A 20,471-nucleotide genomic window follows, 5' to 3' on the forward strand; every position below is an offset into this window, starting at 1 on the left:
AACACATTTATCCAACAAATCCCTCGATGCACTACAAAAACCTCACATGACTTTGCCAGTGTTTGTGATTGGACAAACCTACGGACCAATTTCATCTCAAATGTTGGATTGATCATCTGAAATGCCAGAGCCAAAGTCTGTCTTCAAAATGATTTGGTTTAATTCCCTCCCTGAAGCGTCTCACATGATTGCGTTCCCAAAAACCAGGCTTCCGAACGCGAGACAACATGACAGATCTATTATTGCGTTCCGTCTGCACGCTCTGAGACGCAAGTCATTTATGATGTAAGAAAAAATAGCCACAGTTTCTTCCCCGATTGCAGCAATTTCCATTTTTATTGCTGATATTTTGTGCCAATTACCGATGAAGTGACAATGTTGTATTATACCTGGGATGGAAACGCTGCTTTATTCACAATTGTTTTATGTAATTTTCCAATTTTGTGCATAAGTTAAATTCGCAACTTTGGATGGAAATAAGCTAGTGATACTAAAATAACACAGGTCTTAACATGCAAGCAACGAGGGGAGGATCCAGTGAAAGTGTGTACCGTCTAGATTGTCTCAATAATGGAGGAGTGAAAGCAAAGCAACAAGAAAAGCTCAAGTGAGAGGGACATCTGGCCTTGAGCATTAAACAGGGGTGTCGGGTTGCTGTGGCAGCAGTCTTGAGCAGTGTTTCACGATAGCACATAAGCTTTGTGTGCATATGTGGCTGGTGGGATTCTCTATTTGTTTGAGCCCTCCAAAGCCAGGCTTCTCTGAAACGATATTCTTATCACTGAGACAGCTTTTTTGGTTCAACGACACAATTTACCCCACATGCTAGTAAAGTGATATGCTGGTAATGTGATCCCTGAATATCTGCCATTCATTTAGTAATATAGGCTACATTAACAATTTTAACATTTAAAATTAACATTACTGAATTGCATTCTCAGTTGGCTACTGTATGTTATATGTTAATAGTAAGCAATTATTGAGTCATTATACCTATGTATGCACAATATATTGGTGCCATGTCAGTTACATATTAAATTAATCAGCATAGTTCAACAGTGGATACTTATTTGAACATGCTTATTTTTCCTAGTTTTACATTAAGATTACCTTTGCCGTCATCTAACACTCACTTAAGTTAATCTTTAAAAACACTAAATTAAAAAAACACTGAGATCAATCAGTTACACCTGTAAAAACACATCTTAAAAAAACACTGCTCTGTTTCATTCTCTTTTCGAACACAAGAATATGTCCTGTGTAAGCCTTCAGTAGACCACTTCAATCTGATACAAATGGAAACCACGAGTGGGCTAATGTGTTATTTGTGGGCGTGGGTTTCTATGTATGTGGTAAGGTCCTGACCATTTCCTGTCATGAAAGCTTGACAGAGAGGGTTCAAGCATCAATATACACACATAACAGCTAGAGACAACGCCAAAGAAACCACTGGAGCAGTGAGAAGGGTCAGTACTTACTGGCAACACCATCCATCAGTATGTTTTTCTTTACGCATTCATTGCTTAACAGAGTTTCATGAACCTACAAATAGCAGTTTAAACATCACCCAGTTCCAGTAGCTCCTAAATGAAGACCTATGATTATGGTAAATCTTGGTGGATATACTAAATTTAGAGAGGAAAAATCTATAAAGAGACCAATTGGTAAATAAATGGTGTGTTGAATGGCTCACTCTTGCATTGGCCATGTTTTCTTCATAAGGAATTCATTAGACAAGAAAAGCACATAGCCAGGAGCATGAAACTCAAAGTATTTGGACCACAACTGGAGAGAATCCTAAGAAAGACCAGACCTTTTTTGGAGTGACCACTGCAGAATTGAAGTGTTGGGCCTCAATGAAGTGTTTTGATCAAGGTTGAGATTGTGGACCCACATATTCTTTGATCAGCTGTAATGAACAATGGTTAGGAGAGTTTTTCCTTTTGAGACCAATAACGTCTGTACATGAGCAGAGACCACCCCCTTCACTTTGGGACTGTAATCAATTGTCAGTCAGAGGAAAAAAGCTTCTGCGCTTTTTTTAAACTGTTTAGGTGGAAATGTCCTAGACCAGGATTCCTCAAATCTTGCCATAGAGGGCCAATGCACAGCTGAATTAGGGTACGTTTACACCACAACGATATGCTTAAAACGGAGAAGTTTTTCCTTTGAGTTTTTCCGTGTACAGACGACGCCATTGTCAAAACAATCCCCATTCACACTGATCTGCGAAAACGACTTAAAACGCTGTATTCTGCTCCCTGGCCATAGATGGCGATGAAACACGTAAAACGCATGTGCATGACGCCATCGTTTTCAGAGATTCGCGTTTTTGTTTTGTTTACACGGAGACATTAACAATTTATTAACATTACTGAATTGCATTCTCAGTAGGCTACTGTACGTTATATGTTAATGGTAAGCAATAATTGAGTCATTATATATGGATGCACGATATATTGGTGCCTTGTCAGTTACGTATTAGAGATTTTTAATTAAATTAATCAGCATAGTTCAACAGTGCATACTTATTTGAACATGTATTCTGTATTCTGCTGCGTGGCCATTAGATGGCGATGACGTCATCGTTTCCAGAGATTCGCGTTTGTTTTTTTGTTTTGTTTTTTTAACAGAGACCATTTTCAAAAACGTGCACTTTGAAACCCGTTTTCAAAAGTTTGTGTTTTCAGGCACCCAAAACGCCATTGTCATATAAAAGAATGGGCAAAATGCATACAAAGTTTTACGTTTTTAGTTGAAAACTTTGTTGTGTAAACAGCCTGTGGCGAGCAGAGCGAGGCCGAGGGCCGGGAGAAAACGGCGCGAGGCCGGTGGCGTGATTAATGATGAGTGACACCTGTGCGATGCACTGGTCTCGTGTCTCTCACGGAGGAGCGGACGCGTAAAGGAGGAGCGATGACAGTGAAGAACGAGAGAGGCCAGGCCTGGATTTGTGTTGTGTTTTATGCATAGACTGTAAAAAAAAATATGGACGTGGTGTCCGTGACGTCACCCGTAGGTTTCTGAAGACTATTTTTGAAGCCTAAAGTGGGCGTAGCCGACTGTCGCCATCTTGGCAGCGCGTCACTCCCGAATTTATTTATTTTTACAGTCAGACAATGAGCTGAGGTAACGTGACGGCTAACAGACTGCAGACAAACGGCTAATGATGACTAATGACCACAGCAGCGGGAATCCACCTGTCACTCAAAAGTGGACACACCCTTAATTATGCGGAAATTTAAGGCTTAATATAATTTAAACGGATGAGTTATAAAAGAATTCACCACCCTCACAGTTGTCATGAAGGGCAAAATTAGCTGTATAGACCAAAGCCACTTTTTGCTCCAGCCTGTAAACATGTTTTTTTCTGCTGTAAAGTTGGACATTTCAATATGGGGGAGATGCAGATTTGACTCACTTTTGCAGCCAGCCTCAAGCGGCCAGTTGATGAATTGCCGTTTAATTCACTTCCGTGTTGGTTTCAAGAGAGAGACAGGGAGGTTGCCGCTTGGTTTTATTTTTTATTATATGTGACAGCAGTCGTCCGTGAGAGGCTTTTACGTGTCTCTTACTTTCGTTTTGTATTTGTTTATTTTACGTTATTAAAGTATTTGAACGTTCGCCGGTTCCCGCCTCCTTCTTCCCATAACATCTAACCGCGTGCACCATCTTCTGTCCAGACACGGTAATTCACTCGGCGCGACCGTCACGGTGCATTATGGGTATTCTATGGCCGTTGAGCATACATCTGTTGTACAATCGTTATTGCGGTGCATTGTGGGATTGAATGAGTGCCCTCGATAGCGTCCATTATGGTTTCGGACACCAATACAAATGTCTGTCCCCTCAAATAGTGCCATATTTAAGGGTATAGGGGCAGATTTGGACACTTCAGAGTTACTAGAAAATTACAGGCAGGTGAGTTTGATCAGTGTTTGGATTCTTGGAACCCTGCCCTAGACTGACGTTTTTTATGGTTGTGGTGTCGCGTCATTCGACTTTGGCAGTGATTTTAAGGGGCTATGTCAAGTTCACACAGAACGTCTTCTTGTGTTTAAAAATACAGCGTGCAGTAAAATGCGTCTTGATAATTTTACTTAGCCTAGTTTCAATTATTTTCAATATTCAGTGTCTTAAAAAGAAACACATCAGAGACACTGAAAACAATAAAGATGCTAGTCTAGCGTATATTTACATAAAAACTATTAAAAAGTAGAGCAGTGGAAAAGTTCTGTGTGAAAACGACTGTGGCCAGCTGGGTGGGGCCAAGAGCCATGGGAACGGAGCGATTCTCATGGAGGAGCTCCTGAAGGATGAAAGGAGGAGTGATGACAGTGAAGGATGAGAGAGGATCAGGCCTGGACTTTATGTTGTGTTTGTTTTTGTATATGCAGCAGTCGTCCGTGAGGGGGTGCCGCTTTACTTTCGCTTTGTTGTTCTGTTTATTTTGTGATTAAAGTTGCGTTCAAAGTTTTCCGGTTCCCGCCGCGTTCTTTCTCTTGTTAACGAACTTTGTTACAATGACGCTGTGCGTTTTCACACAGAGTGCAAGACATGGGACATTGGAATGAAAAACGCTTTCTGTGTGAACTGACCCCCAAAACTTCAAGGTTCTTTGATACTCCTCTGCAGCTTGCGGGGGGGTTTATCACAAAAGTGTCCCTTTTCTGTGTCCCTACATATCTCATATTTCTGTATACATTAGTGAAGTTAAGGAAAATACTATGTTAGTTTGGTCATCATTTCGATACTGTATGTCAGGAAAAACGTAAATGGAATTCTTTTTGTTTTTACTAGTGTTTGAAGTAGCACTCAGTATTGAAGCTGGGTAAATGTTATCCTTCAGCACTTATCCCTCAAAGACCAGGAAGTTTTGCAGACGTTTTCTTTTTCTTTTCTTTTTTTGTCATATTGAACTGTGCTGAGAAAGGGCAGCAGTTAATTATTTATCAACACAGGTGGAACTTGAATCAGAATGTGGTCTTCAATGCTTAAAGAAAACCCTGCATCAGGTGTTGCTATTCTATAAATGCTTTGAACTTAGCAGGCTATTGGGGAGGGTGTGTAAATATGGCACACTATCTAATATTGTGTTCATTTTGAACACAGAACACCACATAAATGATAAAAAACACACTCCCACAACCTCTGAACAGACTCTCTGTTTGCTTGGAGGGATTTGATATCAAGAGCATGGCGTTTGATCGCTTGTCTTATCACAAGTTGTTTCTTTTCTGAGAGAAAACATGGCATGATAATTACATTTTCTTGAGTAGTAACGCTCATCAATCTCAACAGTACTCTGTAACACGTTATCATGTAATATAGAGTGTGAATAGCTTAAGTCCAAGTAAAACTGGTCCTTCATTGTTCAGCATGTTAGAACAGAAAGTATGAACATGACTCACAGCACATTTAAAGGTCCTGCACAAATTAGGCTGGCATTCCTTAGAGTTACACAGCAGAGGCTGTCAGAGTATGTGTAACTGAAGGTTACTTAGAGCCATCTGATTAATCAAGGTCATATGGCGCTTCACGAGTGGATGAGTAGAGCTATGCTTTATACACCTTACAGTTGACATTCCAGATAAGAAAGCTGAACTCAGCCAAATTAACCCATTAACCTCAAGTTAGAAAGACAAACCTGCTTCCTCCGGGAATCTCACGGCATCAGATTCAGTATGTAGCGCTATAGTCGACAGTTAGTCAACATGGCGTAATTGTATTATGTATGTGCTCTTGGCTACTGAAGTATATGGTAATATAGTTTTATAAATATAAATAATCTAATATATTCTGTTCGGTTCTGTGTGAATTCCCTGCTACTTGAAAACAAAGAAGAGCTGCTGCTGGCGAACAGCGGTCTTTCGAATCGGTGTTGGTCGTGATTCTGGAGGACTTGGAGTTAAGCTTTTGTTTGAGAAAAGAACAAAGAACGGCACTTAAGTCATTCTTAAAAGAGGAAGATGTGTTCGTAGTGTTGCCGACCAGATACGGCAAAAGTTTAATCTATCAACTAGCTCCGCTGTTGGGAAAAACGCTCTGGTTGGTTGTAGCGCTATCCTATTGCGTGCAGAGGGAATTTGAAAGACAATCGTTTATCCCGCCCCTCGTGCCAATGTTGAGCCGTGCCAATGTTGAGTTGCAAGACCTAACATCTTGATGTAGGTTTGGTTTGCCAGGCTACCATATCTATGCTCTATAGTGTAGCTGATTTATCATACTGTGAAATGAGTGTCACATCAACCATTAAATATAGTTGTCTTTTGTTATATTTATTCCAGCATATACCCAAATTCAGACCCATCAGCTGCTCCAGCAGCACAAGCATCAGTTTGTGATACAGCAGCAGCCTCAGTTACTGCAGAGAAGTCAAGCTCAGCTCTTAGAAGCTGCCACCATTCATCCTCACACAGTGCAAGCTGTGGCCATTCAGCCTGCCCTGCCAGCTCAGCCTCAGCAGTGCCCTATCCCTTTGCTGCCCAAGGTGCCTGTTACCTGCCAACAAGCCACCATCTTCCATTCTACTACTGTGAGTCAGCAGGAACTTGCCCAGAATGGACAGCCGCCCATGATGAGCCACAGCAAAGCAGAACCTCTACAGCTTACTGCAGTTAATGTCCAGATCCAGCCAGTTCAAACTCAAGTAAGTGAATTGAACATTATGTATTTGTTTGTGTCTTTGTTTCAATGTATTCTAATTGTATTAGTTTCACTTATTCCCTTCTATTCTGACCTTGTCCTGTTCTGACTTTAATTCCAGCTGGAAGTAGCCACACAGGATGTGTCCGATAAGGACGACCCTGATCCTCTCGAACCGCAGCTGCTGTCCATAACAACACAAGTGCCAACCCGGACAGAACAATCCCTATCAGTCAAACAGTCTCATCAAAGTCAAGTGACAGAAAACATAGAAGGTACTGATTAATTTATTATTTGTTTCATTTCCATGACTTTCATTTATTTATTTTGTTGGTTCAAAAAGGGTAAAGGTTGCAAAAAAAAATTTTCCTTTCAAATTAGCAATATCTCCATGCATTGTGTTTTGATTTACACAAATATATATGTCTCCCTCTACTTTTATCCTAATAGTCTGAACATAATCAGTAACTTGGATATATATATATTATATTTAGTGCATCAAAGCTGCAATAAAAACAGCTTCTGCAGTAAAAAATCAAGCTTTTGGTCTTATATATATATATATAGGAAATAAGACAAATATAAAACAAGTGAAAATTCAAAAACAACCAGCAGTTGTTGTTAAAAGCATGATTAAAAAAACAATCATATAGATGCAGATATTATGTAGTTATTTATTATGCACTATAGTGTATACTATAGTGTCGCTGATATATCATACTGTGTGTTTCTCTGAAACTGAAACGAGAATGTCTCATCAACCATTAAATAGTGTCACCTTACACACTTCATTTATTATAGATTTCCATATCACAAATATATCACACTGTCAAACACAATATGATAAAACAAAAAAATTGAAAAAAGACATGGAATATTAAACTATTTTGGTCACATCTAGCTATACTGGCTGCAAAAGCAAGAGGAAAGACTGCTGCAGCAATCTTGGTCTAGCCAGACGCAGAGTGGCTGCTACGTCACCACCATCTGTAGGTTTGCCAGTCACAAAAACACAAAGGCCAACTACGCGAGCTCTCCCCTCAAGCGGAAGAGTAGATCTGTCACACCCCTAGTGTCTATTGTCCAGTCGAAGCACTTGCGAGAGTGTGACAGGCAGCTTCTGCTATAATTAGGGGCGATGGTCTGAGCCGTTGTTCTTGGTGGGACGTGGGAATAAAGGTGGACACACTCTGGCTGTCTGGCAGGTGTGCTGGAGGCCTAACATCACAGACGTTAAATTATGAATGATGATAAACTGCTCTTTTATGAGCGTAAATGGCTTGAGGCATCAGAGCACTTGAATCATAAATCATGTCATATTTTATTGTATCATGCTGATAATTTTGCGTGATATGATCATGGTGCATTCATAAAAGTTTTAAAGCGGATTTTGTTTTAGATTAAACAAATTTAGTGTTTTTTTATGAGTGAGATTAAAAAGCATACACTTTAATTGGCCATTTTCATGTTAACATATAGGTGAGTCTCACAGAATTGAGTAAGTTCAAGTTCAGATCAAGTAACTCATCTTTTTAAAGCAAACAACAAAATCACTGGTTATGCCTGATTAATTATTATGTTTCAATAGCTTGCAATAGATGTAATTGCTTCAGACGTTGACACTGCAGTGCGAGACAAGCTTGGATTTAGCTTACGATACTTATACTCCATTGTGTTTCGACTCCCAGCTGCTGAGTGTGGGACATGAGTGGTGTTGTATATCTTACGAGCGATAGACTCACTATACATGCCCCCTGTGTTACCCTGAGTCTCCCTTTGTCCCAGAGGAACCCAAGACCCTCTTATCGAAACGTTTGTGTCTGCTCTCAATACGAGATACTCTTGCAGTTAATGCAGGGTAGAGCTTTAAAAAAAGAGCTAAATATTGTTTTTCCCAGTTGTATTGGAGTAATTCATGTTTTCTTTTTGCATTCATAATTTGGTCGAAACTTCCAGTTCAGATGGACTTTAAAGAGAATTATACTTTAACACTTTTAAGTCCACATGAACAGTCCACTTTACTTCAGTATTGTGTCAAATATTAAATCTGAAAGAAATAGCTTAATTTTAGTGTACCTCTTCACAATCTCTAGCTTGCAGCAGAATGAAGTCAACAGAGAAGAAATGTTATTTCAGAGTGGAAGCAGACTTTGACTAAACATTAGGAAGACAAACACATTTTTTTCCCCCTGTGGATTGGCTTGCATGGATTAACTGTTAACCACAAGACCAGTAATGTTCGCTAACAAAGTAAATAAAGTCCATTTTAATTCATGCAGACTTAGTCCTATAAATACATCACATTCTTTTTGGTCAATGTTATTAGTGTACAATTATTTTGAGGGTACAAAGAACTGGTATAAGTTTAGGACCCTGTCTGATTAAACCAATCTTGAATGCAAAATTTGATCTAGACCTGGCTAAATCATTGGGTTACTAGTATCACTTCAGTTTGTCTTATATTTGATGAAGCTTGCATCATTGATTGTTACTTTCCTGTTTATTACTGTGAAGCTGGTTGAAACAATTGTATTGTATAAAGCGCAATAGAATAAAGTTGGCTTGTCTTCACTGTATATAGCCTATGTATATTGCCTACTATAAGAAACAGTAGTATGGTACACTTTGTCGAATTACATAATATTGAACGAGTTATCTTAGAAATAAATGTGGTTGTTTTTCCTTTTTCAGTCTTATTTTATGTAAACCTTAGTTTTATCAAAACTTTTGACAAGGAAAGAGATTTTAATTAAAAATAATTGTAGATTGTAGCTTCTTGTTCATTCATCACATTAGAAATGAGACCGTTAAGTCCAGCGTACTGCAATGTGGCATTCCATGCTACAAAAATAGTAGTATGCAATTCCAAAGATAGCCATGGTGTAGTAGATGCTCTTTCTCTGCCTACGTGCGCCTGTCATGTAGCCGCTCGCGAGTTTTAACCAATCACGGAAGGCCTCTGTGCTAAATATGACCTGCTATTGGACATAATTCCAAGCGTGTGGGACCAATCGGAGCGGCGCAATGTTTCCTATTCAGTTCCTCCATACAAAGGGGATTAGAGAGTGCGGCCCCGTTGCTCACATTGAGGGAATCGGTTAGAACAAACAAATCCACGCACACAAAAAAGTTTGGATCGGTTAATTTGTCGGACTGCTTTGTGTATAACACCAGTGGATTATGGAAGTGTACTCGGGAGCGTTGGAATGCTAAGTTCACTTTAGTGTTTTCCTCTTTTGGCGCTTGAAAGTGTAAGTAAAGAGTGCGTGAGCGGAACAAAGGCGTGTGCTGTTGACAATCACCAGGACGCCTGTGCGTGAGCGTTTGTCTGCAGTGTGAAACCCTGCCAAATGTTCGGGATATAAAGTTACAAAGTTGCTCACTACTTGTTCTGGGACAGTGGGGTGCGACCTATTGGTTCGTTTAGGTGTCGGAGTGTTGTTTGCATGCGAGTGTTTTGAACCGTTTCGAAGAAGCATGGGAGTAATGCTGCTACAGTATGCGTAAATTTGGCAGTTTTTCAAAACGGGTAGTAATAAAAAAAACTTCTGACTTTTACCTGAACATTTTTCATATGTTAGTAATAGACGCATATCTTTTCATAAATCAGTTTTGTTGTTTGCTTTAAACCAGACATTACTGGTCAGTTAGAAATAAGCAAGTGGTTGCAGGTGGAGTGACTGTTTTATTCACATGCATGCATATAGTCCAACAACTACATGTGAACAAATAATGCGAGAGTAGTCTATACATTTAACATGTATAATGATACAGTGCCTGATCTCTAATCTTTCATGCGGTTTATGAAAACACTAGGAGACTTATTAGAGTGTTATGGAATAGCATGAATGAATCTTTTTTTTTTTTTTTGTCTAGTCTTTGCCATGAATCGTCAGAGCACCGGTTCATAAAACCGTTCTGAACGATTCTCCAAAAATCAATAACGATTATTAGAAATGCTGTAGATAAAGGATACTGTAAATGGGTTTATTACGCGGTATGATAGTTTTATCAACACGTACGAAACTGAGTTTTAATACATTTCATTAAAACGTGCAGAAACTTTATTCATCCAAGAAATGGAATTTCATTTGACCATAGTTTAATAAACGACCTGTATTTATGAAATTTCTATAAACACAAATGTTATTAAAACGCAAATAATGTAGTAAACTAAACCGCAGTGTATCTACTTATGGCTTTTAAAACAGTTAGAATGTCACTGTGCAGTGTGCACGCGATGACGTAAAAAGATCACTGATTCGGAACTCTGGAATGAGCTGTTCTAAAGAACCGATTCGCGAAACATCTAGGATTTGTTATCAGTATTATAGTGTTCCTGATGGATACTGTTGTGCTCATGTTCAGCAGGCAGAGTGAATGTGAAGGCAGGTGTGGGTTCACCTCTAGCCATGACCTCGGGCAGCGGGAACAATGCGCCCACGGTGACCGGCAGCGCTCCGCAAAATGGCGAGAGTAAACCGCCGCCACAGGCTGTAGTAAAGCCCCAAATCCTCACGCATGTCATCGAGGGATTCGTGATTCAGGAGGGAGCTGAGCCTTTTCCCGTGAGTGCTGCTTATTTCAGTCCATCTCGTCTGCTGTACTTGTTTCGGTTTCCCTCATAATAATGTATCTTAGTTTGTACTTGATAAACAATAGTGTTTTAACTAACTGTTACATATAAAACGAGAAGGTTGCTTGTATTATGTTTAGACAGATGCCTGTTGTAAAACTAACTTGTCTCTCATAGAAACTATAACTAAATCTGCTGAAGTAGCAAAAGCCTAAATATTGTCGTTAGTGTTGTACATTTTCTGTAGCTGTCATGAGGAACTACAAATATGTGGGACACTTAAGTTAAAGAAACTATTTAAAATAATGCACTGAAACTATATGAAACCATTTAAAGAATGATAAATGAACAAGCTGCTTTTGTTGTATTTGGATTGTGCAACGGTATTGCATAGGAAATACTAATGTTTTTGTATTCTGTTTATATTTGTTTGTCAACATCATAATGATGTAAGACACTATTTTTATTTATTAAAATATGAGATGTTTCAAAAAGGGACAACTGTTCCCTCAACTGTTGAAATTAAGTTGTCTGTCTAAAAAATAAAATAATAATTTAAACATGCAGCTACCATGTATGTCAGCTATCAACTTAAGTCGACCGCATATTTACTCACACTCATGCCATATTAAACCAGTATGCATACAAAAGATTATTCAAAAATACAGAATATATAGAAACAAGTCTTTAAAATATTAAATACATTTTAAGTCATTGCTATTATTGTTTATTAAGAGGCACACTTCCCTCTAGTGGACAATGTAGACCACAGTTCTAACTTGTATCCACATACTTTGGTAGAAGTTTTAATAGTGAGCAAGCACATATCCCATATACAAGTACATTTGAGTATGGATTATATGTCCTTGTGTACTAGTAAATGTTTAATTTTTTATGCAACACCTTGTGGATCTATCCAGGTTGAACGTCCGTCCTTGCTGATCGAGAATTTAAAGAAGCATAAGCAGTCTCAGACCTTTCACAATGCAGACTCTGAGATGGAGGACCTTTCACAGCAAGGTAAAGAGTTACTTTAATGCAGCAACACACTACACGACTTTTGCCTGATTAACAGTCTGGACAAGTATGATATTTGGAGTCGATTTTAGAACACATCGTTTACATTTGTCATGCATCTCCTAGCAACGAGGTACGTTTCTGTGTGAGTTTGTTGCGTTTGGATCGACTTGAAAGTCTGGTAGTGTGTGATCCTCAGTTTTTTAGTGTAGGATGTCCAGTTTTTCTCTGTAACCATTTACAAAGTCGGCAAGTGTATGATGCCTAGTGTTTTAAAATCGGTTCAGATTTGAAAAGTCGTGTTGTGTATTCCAGCCTTTAGTCAGACACCTGATGGATCACTGATGCTCAGACTGTTGTCCAATCAGCCATAATGTAAACTCTTTTTATAGAGCTGCTGAATAATCAGATCGCCGAGCCAGTGCTGGCATGTGAATTCTGTGGGAATCTAGACTTCGCATTTAACTTCAAAAGATCCAAGCGGTTTTGTTCTACAGTGTGTGCAAAGAGGTATGTGGATCCTTCTGAAGCCCACAAATAATTTTAGATTTTATATTGTTGCACATGTAAACACTTGATTGAGTGGTTGGTTTACTGGTTTTCTTCTCTATCAGGTACAATGTTGGATGCACAAAACGAATGGGACTTTTCCCAGGAAAATCAACCTCGGAGAGCCCAAAGAAACCGAAAGCCTCCAACGCCAATCATCAAAACAGCAGCACGGATATCAGGAAACGGGTAATTCTCCTTTCTTTCTCTCTCTCATTGCAGTGGCCTATTTGGTTTGTCTTTGCAGAAATGTGCTTAATTGTTTCACTTGTGTTTTCTCATAGAATCCAAGGGCTCGAACAGCCATGGGAGGGTCTCTGTTGTCCCCGCACTCCTCTCATCCATGTCATGGTGATTCCAGCCAGTGCTCAGACATGTCCAGCTACGAAGAGCCTATTTCGCCACTGTCCAACTCGAGCTATGGAACCCAAAGGCTTCCGAACAAGGAAAGATTCGATCACAGTAGAGATCTCCCTCTCCTCTCGCAGCACTTCCTGGCCAGCGACCCCGCCAAGTGGAACGTCGAGGACGTTTATGAATTCATCTGCTCTCTGCCAGGTAGCTATCATCATATTCTGTTGCTTTTTGGGTCACAAATCAGTCAATCAAAAATCTTCTCTTTTGCGCCAGGCTGCCAAGAGATCGCAGAAGAGTTTCGCTCTCAGGAGATCGATGGCCAGGCCTTAATGCTCCTCAAAGAGGATCATCTCATGAGCACCATGAACATCAAACTTGGTCCCGCACTGAAAATCTTTGCCCACATCAGTATGCTCAAGGACTCGTAGCCTTTCCCACAGCCTCATCTGGTTTGGAAAGGACACCCTAACACCTCTGCACTGGTTTCCTCATCCCATTGTGGCTTTGGGTCCTGGGGATTGCTGCTCCTCAAAACCACAAACTTGTGTACAGTTCTCATCAGTTGAACGATTTCATCCCTAAAGCATGATGGCGTGACTTGATTACAAATGTCTTGTGTATTCAGCTGTGCCAGTCCTGGGAGGGGGGCGACAATCCATCATGTCAAGAAGACAAGCACAAGTACTTTGCCATTTGTGCAAACAAATGTTCATCGTATGGTAGCATGCGAACAGGTTTACAGTATATTTTCTGTTTTGTACTGGACTTGTGATTTGTCTGTCATAAAGTGATAGTTCTGGTTCTCACTTTCACAGCAACTTGTGATGTTTGGTTAGCCAAGAAAAGTTTTGTACCTTTAGCCTTGCAGTGTGCCATCATTTGTAGATCGTAAACTGTTCAGGTTTCTTCATCTCACAGGATATTCCTCAGTTCAAATGATATTTCATCAGATTTTTGTACTCAAATGTGGCATTTTTGACACTAATTCACAGGTATAATGGAAATGAAAACTTTGACTCTCCAAGATGTGCCTAATATTTTCTAAATATCCCAAAGATTAAACGCACATCACGCTTTTAGTTCAAGTGAAAACCGTATTTTTAAGACTAATTTCCAAGCATTCAGGTTTAAGGACTGCTGTCAATACCACTTTACATTAGTTCTGAACCCATCTTTGGTATGATCTGATGAACTGCGATCATTTTTCATAAATCGCTTTATCCCAACCGTCAATGAGTGCACTCATGTTTGGAAAGCTAGTGCAGCTTGTCTGTATTTTTACATTCATCAGTTGATCAAATTTCTGTATTTATTGAAAGCAAGTCTCCGATTCTGTTTTATATTTGAAAATAAAACTGAGAAAACATTGAATTTGTCATGATTGTTTTTCCAAAGAATCAAAACCTTACGGACCCTCATATCACAGAGCAAGTGGACGAACGTTTGTTTATTTCAACTCCGAAATGTCAAGTGGATAAAACTTACTTTGATGTTTTTCTTTGTGCATCAAGTCGTTTTTTTTTTTTTTAAAGCTTCCATTAGCATCGCTGTTCGCAGCATGGCACAAATAATACAAATAAAATTGACAAATGATGGGAAATTGGAAGGTAATTATTATAAACGTAATTAAACTGAAATAATACAATAAGTACAGATAGATAGAACTGCAGATAGACAGAACTACAGACAGAAAGATAGACAGGCCCTGGATCACCAAGGTCAAAAGGTCGGTCTGAAGAAGAGTTCATAAGAATAACAGACATGGGGACAAAGACTCCCTGTGCTATACTACTGATCACACGAGGCAAGTCCCTTGCTTGCGTGTAGGTTGTGAGCGTAAATGATCCTTGTTGTGAAAATGGCAGGTTTCTGGACAATTTAAGAGAAAGAGCAAGTAGATATTCAGCACACTGGACAAAGTTTTGAGCGTGCACGCGTAAAACCCTAAAACCTGAGCGAGAGCAGAGCCATATTTGAAAGCGCGCGTCAGTAAGTTGTGTGCTCGAGACTGAAGGAAATCCACCTGCGAGCGACAGTCAGTTAACGCCATAGAAACTGCCTCAAATGAACTATAAAAACGAGAAGAAAGTCGTGTCTGAAAGCTGCAATTTTTTTTTTTTTTTGGGTTAAAATGAATGGAGATTATCTCGTGATCGACGCTTATGATTGGTTACAGCAGGATTCATTTTTTCCCCCCATCAGACTTGACTCTCTCTGACTCGAAGTTCGTTTGCGTTTGTCTTGTGTGAATTGTGCTTAAGTTTGTCGGTGTCTGTTGGGGCAGTGTGAACATGACAGTTATTTTTTCATAAATGTCTAAATCCAACAGCCAACTTGTTTGTTGGTGTAAATTGGCCTTTATTGTAAAGCATTAGCATTTGGAAGACCCCTTGTTACATTTTAAAATGTATTGATATAGAAAAGTTATTTTAGTAATTGTAACAATATTTCACAATTTTACTGTATTTTTGATCAAATAAATGCATCTTTGGTGGCATAAGAAACAAAACAAATTCAAAACCATTAAAAAAAAAATCTTACAGACCTCAAACTTTTGAATGGTACTGTACCTGCTGACTAAATAAAGAGCCATGGGACCATTGTCACACGAAATCAGCGAAGTACTCACCGGCAACACTGTAGAAAATGCACACCATCACCCCAGTTTTGTACTTTTATGAATCTTTTTTGTCTTTAATTTATTTACAAGCTTTAAATTGGCTCTAAGTATGAAGAAAAACAAGCACTTTGGGTTCAGCGACATCTCCTTAGTGTTTTGTACACGTCACCATCTGCTCATTGACGTCCATTTTGAGCTCTCGTTGTGTGATCCCAGCAGTCCCCTGAATGCATAGTTCCTGCCGGATTAAACGTTTCACAAAGAGCAAGCTAAAGCAGAGGAACATTTGGAATGGTTATTGAGATAACCTTAAACATGTACTAAACACTTAACTGATGTACTAAACTCAGACCAGGTCTTGTCTTGTCTGTGCTCAACTGGAAAATCACGGAAGTAGTTTAATAATTGTTATTGTCATTATATTAATAATAAAACTATTATTAACATTATTTCTCTATCCACCAATAACTGCTTGCTGTGAGTCACAGCCTGTGACTATCTGCAAATTTTAAATACCCTTTTGTGTATGCTGTTCTTAAAAAAAATAAATTACGAGTCTGAACTTGCGTTTCGTTTCATTGTTGCATGTTTGTATTATTAATGTCCTCTTTAAAAGTAACAAAAGAAAAAAATTAAATGCAACATTTCTATAAATAATACATGTTTTTAGTGCTCCAGCAAATGTAAGTCGTCATAGGGTCGCTGCATGTCAGTGAACCGTACCATTCGAAATCTTGCTGCACTCCATCCATCCTGATGCATAATATTTTGCTTGTTATGTTACATTTTAATTTGATGCAGTTATTGTTTCAGTGACTATTGTCTCTTCAGCACTAGTTGGCAAAAGTGTCCGTTTGTCCCCTCGTCAATTGTCCTCTGACTCCTCCTCTGCCTCGCGCAGCCACGTGAAGAAGGCTGTGACTGACTTCAGGGCAACACCCTTGCCTTGCTGTTCTGCAGGGTCTTTACTGACCTCCCACTTATTGAAAGCGTCTTCAGATATCACATCCTCATCGTACAAACAGTCAAAGAACATCCGGAGCAAATCTGTAAAAAAATAAACACATTTTTATTATAAGTTAGTTTAATCACTCAAAATATAAAAATTAAACAAAAAAAAATCCAACAAAAAAAAAGATTTAAATAAATTAAATGGAAAAAAACGTATTTATCAGTTGGTTTTTATACTGGAAGCTCATAGATAAAAATATGTATAAATAAAAATGAAAAAACAAATCATCCATTATATAACAAGTATTGCATTTGGTGTGAGTTTAAGTGGGAATGTGAAAGGCTTTACTCACTAGCAGGCTGGTCCAGTTTTACTATCAAAGCTTGAAGTGCGTAAAGTGCTTGCAACTGTCTCTCTGTGTCTGAGTTAAGGTACTTGTGTAATACAGGCAACCTCCTCTGGATTATGGTCAAGTCCACTTTGCTTGAGGAGCCATCGGCTGCAGGCAGAAGACAAGATTTGAGCGTTTGACGTGATGACATTAGAAACTGTACCACATAAAAAGCAAACACAAGATGCTGCCCACTAATATCAGCATTCCTGTGCAACGCCAAAGTGCTAAAATCCTTATAACAATCTACAATATTAAATAGTTACAACAATTAGCATTGGGTGAAATATCTCATGAAATATATTACTAAGCAATTCCCCCTCCATTTTTTTTTTATGTATAATATGCAGTGCACACACACATTTATATATATATATATATATATATATATATAATATGCACACACACAACTCAATGCATTTAGGCATGTGGTCATGGTCAAGACATTCAGGTGAGCATCAGAAAGGGGAAGAAAGGTGATTTAAGTGACTTTGAACGTGACGGTTGTTTGTGCCAGACGGGCTGAGCTGAGTATTTTAGAAGCGGCTGGAATCTACTGGGATTTTCACGTACAACCATCTCTAGGGTTTACAGAAAATTACAGAATCAAAAATATCCATCAGCGGCAGTTCTGTGAGCGAAAATGGTTGATGCCAAAGGTGTTTTCTTGGCACACTTTTGGCCCCTTAGTACCAACTGAGCATTGTTTAAACGCCACAGCCTACCTGAGTATTGTTGCGGACCATATCCATCCCTTTATGACCACAGTGTTTCCATGGCTACCTCCAGCAGGATAACACAGCTTGTCATTAAGCTCAAATCTTCTCAAACTGGTTTCTTGAACATGTGAACATGAGTTCACTATACTCAAATGGCCTCCACAGTTACCATATCTCAATCCAATAGAGCGCCTCTGGGATGTGGTGGAATGGGAGATTCTCATCATGGATGTGCAACCGACAAATCTGCAGCAACTGTGGGCTGCTATCATGTCAATATAGACCAAAATCTCTGAGGAATGTTTCCAGCACATTTTTTAATCTGTGCCACGAAGAATTAAGGCAGTTCGAAGGGGGTCCAACCCGGTCCTAGCAAGGTGTACCCAATAAAGTGGCCAGTTAAACTGATTTATTTACATTACATTTTAATTTCACTTAAGGCGAGACACTACAGGTGAATAGGGTAAACATTTTAACTAGCAGATATCACCATGAAACTTTCCCAGTTGATTACCTACATTAAGATGAGAAAAAAGATGCATTTCAAGTTTTCTGTAATTTAATGTTTAAATATGCAAATTAGGCAATATCTAATTAAATATGCACTAATTTGCATATATTTTAAAAAACGAAATCTGAGTATTGGATAAAGCCAGGTTAAAAATTATTTTTTCATTGTGTTCACATATTAGATGGGGGGGAAAAAATTACAGAGGGATTTATGGATATCTATTTTTGTTATCCTGTAAATCAGAATATACTGTCAATAGCCTTAAAAAAATGATTTTCGCCTTTTTTTGGAATAAAATGTTATATAAATCAGGCTAGGAATAATATATTTACAAATCCCTCTGTAAATGTATTCATAATATAACTAGGTACAAGACTGGAAAGAGAAAAATCATTTTGAGAAAACGGGCTTTAAAGATTTATCATCAGCCAATGAGATTGCGCATTCAGCCCTTTTACTTTAACGATTGGTTGCTGATAAAAAGGAAATGACCAAATTTGGATCCGACAGGATTGTACAGGAGAGAGAGAGCTTTCTAACGGTGCATGTGATGACAGGGAGCAGACAGCGATCGCGGAGCAGCGTGTTAAGAACGCCAACTTTTGTTGAATTGATGAGAAATCTACAGACGCAAACAGACAAAGTGTAGTAAAATAAAGACCTAAATGTGTATTTCGGACTTTTTTTCACCACAAGTCTGAAAGAAGACATGTTATTGAAGACAAATATCCAAAAATCTCAAAATTTTTGCCTGCCGTGTCTCGCCTTAATGTGGGAAAGTACGATTTTTTGATTTTTCTGAAAAATTTGTTGGACATCAAGCAATTACTGGCTGTTGAAAACCCAAACCCCTGATGTATTTTGGGGGGGTTTAAATGATCCTTGATATAATAAAATTTTGGGATTAATTCCAGCTCGGTTTTATGAGTTTCACTACCCAGAACTGTTCTCTGTTGTTATTGTGTAAAAGAAATACTGAGCCACTTACTTTTTACTGCTGCCTTGCACACAGAAGTCATTAAAGCTCTGAGGAAAGGAGGTGAACTCATTTCTGATTCATCTAGATTGGCCTGTAATAAATGATCACACGTCAATGAGAAGATCATTCACAGAGTTTTACATCCTTCAATGAAATGAGCCTGAAGAGCCAGCTGTAAATCTACCTCAACCCAGTCGAAGATTTGTTCATCGCCAGCCAGGTCCTCAAGTAGTAGTTTTTCAAGTTGCTTGTTCAGTTCCTCAGGCGAGAGTGTTCTCTTAGAGACAGCCTCGGTCAGGTTTGAGCCGTCAGACAGAGTGAAGTCTAGTTTCTGTCGAAGGTCAAATTACAGATGTAACTCATTCAGTATGGAACAGCTGCTTAATAAGTGAATGTTTTGATAATTAGCACATATTAGACTAAATGAAGTGTAAATGTAAATGAGTCTCACATGTTCTGTGATGAAGCTGTGCACATCCTCTGTTTCAGGTATAAAATCTGCCCAGCTCAACTCAGAGTCCCTCCATAATGATCCCACTTTCCTATGGCTCTGAATCATACACAATCCATTTATTTCCACCATCTTCACACTTAGAATAAAAATATGGCAACACGAACAAATAAAATGTTTGCTTCAAGTGTTTTAGCTTACCATTTGTTTGCATAGAAGGTGCAATATTTCAGAAAATAATATCCCAGCTCTTCCCACAGGGAGTAATGGTTTGCTAAATTCACTGCGGAAACAAAATAAGCGAATGAAACGAAACTTGTGTACAGGCAATTACTAAAGCCGATGAATCCAATAGCACTGCGGTAAAAACTCACCTAAATAATTCTCTCATAGAGATTCCCCCCTCTCGAAGCACAGGGGTCACCAGCTCCGCAAGGTACAGCCATATATGCGGAATATCAATGGCCATATCATCTGCTAATTCAAGAGTTTCAGAAAACCTGTGGGGACGAAATAAATGCATTAAAATCCCAGAATAGAATTGTTTAGTTTTTTTTCCCCTAAGTTGGCAACTTGAGTTGTTTTTGAAGGTGTTTACTTTTTTTCAGTGTTCAATGTATTGATAGAAAACAGCCCTATTCAATCAAAAAATACAGAATTTCATGCAATATCTGACATAAACTGAAAGTATACTTCAATTTTGA

At 38.8% G+C, this 20,471-nt stretch overlaps 2 protein-coding genes across 11 annotated transcripts in view; one reads left to right on the plus strand and one right to left on the minus strand.

Annotated features, from left to right (window-relative positions):
- The window catches only part of phc2a (polyhomeotic homolog 2a), a 41,192-nt gene extending 26,682 nt beyond the window's left edge, over nt 1-14,510 (plus strand). For 3 of the 7 annotated variants that reach the window (XM_082146407.1, XM_082146409.1, XM_082146408.1), the window contains exons 8-15: nt 6,288-6,649; nt 6,767-6,920; nt 11,014-11,213; nt 12,142-12,241; nt 12,631-12,748; nt 12,853-12,976; nt 13,072-13,345; nt 13,418-14,510. In XM_082146407.1, the coding sequence (XP_082002533.1) occupies nt 6,288-6,649; nt 6,767-6,920; nt 11,014-11,213; nt 12,142-12,241; nt 12,631-12,748; nt 12,853-12,976; nt 13,072-13,345; nt 13,418-13,572 (1,487 nt within the window). In that variant the 3' untranslated portion in view covers nt 13,573-14,510. Of the gene's footprint in view, nt 1-6,287; nt 6,650-6,766; nt 6,921-9,418; nt 9,897-11,013; nt 11,214-12,141; nt 12,242-12,630; nt 12,749-12,852; nt 12,977-13,071; nt 13,346-13,417 lie in introns of those variants that run through there. The other 4 variants (XM_082146410.1, XM_082146411.1, XM_082146412.1 and 1 more) reach the window with 3 other exon arrangements.
- A 1,299-nt stretch (nt 14,511-15,809) lies between these two features.
- Nucleotides 15,810-20,471, minus strand: part of eif4g3b (eukaryotic translation initiation factor 4 gamma, 3b) — a 48,509-nt gene continuing 43,847 nt past the window's right edge. For all 4 annotated transcript variants that reach the window (XM_082146403.1, XM_082146404.1, XM_082146402.1 and 1 more), the window contains 7 exons: nt 20,142-20,267; nt 19,969-20,050; nt 19,768-19,866; nt 19,501-19,647; nt 19,326-19,407; nt 17,069-17,215; nt 15,810-16,811 (listed from right to left, as the gene is read on the minus strand). In XM_082146403.1, the coding sequence (XP_082002529.1) occupies nt 16,630-16,811; nt 17,069-17,215; nt 19,326-19,407; nt 19,501-19,647; nt 19,768-19,866; nt 19,969-20,050; nt 20,142-20,267 (865 nt within the window). In that variant the 3' untranslated portion in view covers nt 15,810-16,629. The remainder of the gene's footprint in view (nt 16,812-17,068; nt 17,216-19,325; nt 19,408-19,500; nt 19,648-19,767; nt 19,867-19,968; nt 20,051-20,141; nt 20,268-20,471) is intronic.

This window comes from Leuciscus leuciscus, assembly GCF_965113295.1.
Source record: "Leuciscus leuciscus genome assembly, chromosome: 18".
NCBI classification, from domain to species: Eukaryota; Metazoa; Chordata; class Actinopteri; order Cypriniformes; family Leuciscidae; genus Leuciscus; species Leuciscus leuciscus.